At 37.0% G+C, this 3285-nt stretch overlaps 1 protein-coding gene across 1 annotated transcript; it reads left to right on the forward strand.

The window, feature by feature from the left end:
• The first annotated feature begins 386 nt into the window (after positions 1-386).
• On the forward strand, positions 387-845 carry LOC111882305 (uncharacterized mitochondrial protein AtMg00810-like). Its single transcript, XM_023878661.1, has one exon. It carries the CDS (start codon positions 387-389, stop codon positions 843-845), a length of 459 nt encoding a protein of 152 aa, XP_023734429.1.
• Positions 846-3285: the final 2440 nt, after the last annotated feature.

The raw sequence follows: 3285 nt of genomic DNA on the forward strand, positions 1-3285 counted from the left end.
GCTTCCTACATGGGGTTTACTATTTATCAAATGGAAGTCAAGACCGCCTTTTTATATGGAGCCGTGAAGGAGGAGATCTATTTTGATCAACCCCCTGGTTTGTCAATCCTAAATTTCTAAATCATGTCTACAAATTAGATAAGGCTTTGTATGGGTTACTTCAGGTTCCTAGAGCTTAGTATGCTACCCTGATAGGTCATCTGTTGTCGCATGACTTCTCAAGAGGCATGATCGATCAAACATTGTTTGTAAAGCAAGTGGATAAACACTTGATTGTTCTCCAGATCTACATGGATGACATCATTTTTGGGTTGATGAGCTTTGCGTTGTGCAAAGAATTTGAAGAAGTCATGAAGAAGAGATTTTAAATGAGCTCGCTTGGTGAAATGACAATGTTTTTGGGATTACAAGTTCATCAAGATTCATCTGGAATCATGTTGCATGAGGGAAAATATGTGGAGGATACGCTTGAGAAGTTTGGGTTCAAAGACTCTAAACCTGCCTCTAGGCCCTCTGCACCCATGGTTGAAAGACCCCTGCTGGGACCAGATCCAGAAGGAGATTTTGTAGATCAAACCGAATATCGATCGATGATCGGATCTCTCATGTATTTGACTGCCAGCAGACCTGACATTATGTCCGCCGTCTGTCAATGTGCTAGATATCAGGCTAATCCTAAACTCTCTCATATGATTGTTGTTAAAAGGATTTTTCGATACCTCAAAGGTAGTCCTAAATTAGAGCTGTGGTATCCTAAAAATCCTGAATTTGAACTCTATGCTTTCGCTGACAATAATTATGGAGGTTGTGATTTTGACAGGAAATCAACTTCAGGCGGATGTTAGTTTTTAGAGGAGAGATTGGTGTCTTGGCAGTGCAGGACATAGCAGACGGTGTCGACCTCGACAGCTGAGGCTGAATATGTCGCTGCATCAGCCTGCTGCTCTCAGGTTATCTGGATACAAGACCAATTGTTGGATTGTAGTTTAAACTTTCTTGACACCTCCATATTTTGTGATAATGATTTTGCAATACAAATTGCCAAAAATCCTGTTATGCATTCCAAAACCAAGCACATCGATATTAAAATTCATTTTATTTGAGACTGTTATGAGTGCAAGCTCATCCGTTTGGAGCAGGTCCGCACTGATAATAATCTGGCAGACCTGTTTACCAAACCCTTCAGTAAAGCTCGATTTGATGTGCTTGTGGGCGTTCTAAAGATGATTTGTTTTGAAGACTAAATTTTTTTTGTTTTGTTTAAATTTGCGCATTTTATTTATTTCTTTTCTCTTCTATGCACAAATTTAAGGTGGGGGGGGGGGGAATCAAAATACAAAAAAATATATAAAACAAAAAAATCCAAAAATATGTCATTATGTTTTTTTTTTCCGGTGTCATCTGGGAAGTGATATTAAGTATAAGTGATAACGAGCAGTTTAAACAAGTGTAAGGTACTAAAGCTAAATTGTCTAGACTCTGTGCTTAACGTGCTGGTAGACACAAAGGACTAAAAGAAAGGACTGGAAAGTGTGACAAATGAAAATACTTAACATAATTAAATGGACTTAGATACATTTAGAATGACCACACGACGCTCGGGTAGATTGAGCAATGAGATAAACAAGGGAACCTATGTGATACACTTCAGTTATTTTTCTACTGGAAATATGGCTCAAAACTTTGTCGGCATATGGACTCACGTCCTTAATTTCGGTACTGATAGGGCGACTGGGGATTCTTATAAAGTAGGTCTGTAGGACATTATTTTCTTGCTTTCTATATGTCAGTCATATGTTGCCTCCTCTACGTGATTGGAATAGATCCGAACTGGAATGCAACATATGCAACTTTATATCTATACACCTCTTTATTTATGCAATTCTTCCTATCTGTTAGTCATATGCGGTCTCCTCTGCGAGATTGGAAAAGATCCGACCTGGAACACAGCATATGCAACATCCTACCTCTCAATCCCTCTATCTGTGTTAGTCACTTGTTGTCCCCTCTACGTGATTGGAGAAAGATCCGACCTGGGGCACAACATATGCATTTCTATATCTATCTTCTCTCTTAATGATTAACTACTCACCTAAAGTAAGGAGTTATTTAGAAGTTCTTGATTATCGGGTTATGTTAGGAAATGGGGTACACGTTCTAGCACACCTAAAATTGAACTACTTAAATGGTTGTTTGTAGATCTCGCTGTTGAATTTAAGTGGACAATAATATCCTTGGTCGTCATTTAGCTAAATCGTCCATTTAGGAATTTGATCTCAAATGTCTTGTAACATATAATCTGTCCAAAATTGGCAAAAAGGTTCTTTGTGTTTAAGTGGATCACAATACTGATGGTTGACCCGATCTATTCATGCAGGTGTGTATTGAAAAACAAAGTTAAGGTTGTTTCAAAACTTATGATCCCAAAATGTTTAAATTTTAGTTTTGAAGTGTGGTTAGTGTTATTTTTAATTTTCATTTTCATTTTCATTTTATTTTTATTTTTTTCTTTTCTAAAAATTAAATTTTGTTTGCATTTAAATTTTAGTTTTTATTTTATTTTTCAAGTCTAAAAATTAAATTTTGTTTGGGTAAGGCCCACTAGGTTTTTGTCTTATGGGCTGAAAACCCTAATTAGAGTTTAAAAGGATAGATTTCAGCCTCCACATTCATTCCTCTTCACACCTCTGTCGAAAACTCCCTCTCTCTCTCGCTCTCTCGTCCTCACTGTCGTTTGTTGCTAGAAGTTTTCTACTCGATTCGTCATTGCTCTTGCGTTTCATCCAAAATTGTTCATTGATTCATTAAAGTAAGTAGATTGCAAGTGTTGTACATCAGTTCTAACATGATTAGATTAAGTTTTCTGCAGGTTTTAGGAGCTAATCACGATTCTGACGGTAGTTATTCATCAATTTGGGTTTTAGGGTTCAAGGGGTTTAGGTTTTCGGTGACCCTGTTTCAACCGAAAACCTAGATCCAACCGAAAACTGACCTGCGCTTTGACCAAAAATGATAAAGTTTAACCTTTTTTACCGCAATCATTGACTTTGACCGCAACCGATTTAATTTTGACCCAATTCAAGCCTGTTTGACTTTGGTTGACCAAAATCAACCTTAGTTGACCGAAATCAATGTTTTTCAGAAAATTAATTTTATTTGGTTAATTTTGCTTTTCTCACTTGGCTCGTTTGGTGCAGACAAAAGGCTGAATTGAAATTTATTGAAACTCACAACATTGCTAGATGTCTTTCTGATCCACCATAGAAACGTCAAGAATTTATGTCC

This window comes from Lactuca sativa, chromosome 7 (assembly GCF_002870075.4).
Source record: "Lactuca sativa cultivar Salinas chromosome 7, Lsat_Salinas_v11, whole genome shotgun sequence".
In the NCBI taxonomy this organism is placed as follows: Eukaryota; Viridiplantae; Streptophyta; class Magnoliopsida; order Asterales; family Asteraceae; genus Lactuca; species Lactuca sativa.

Bases quoted from the DNA above. Each gene is read 5' to 3' on its own strand.
- LOC111882305 (XM_023878661.1), top strand. From the start codon at position 387: ATGACAATGTTTTTGGGATTACAAGTTCATCAAGATTCATCTGGAATC.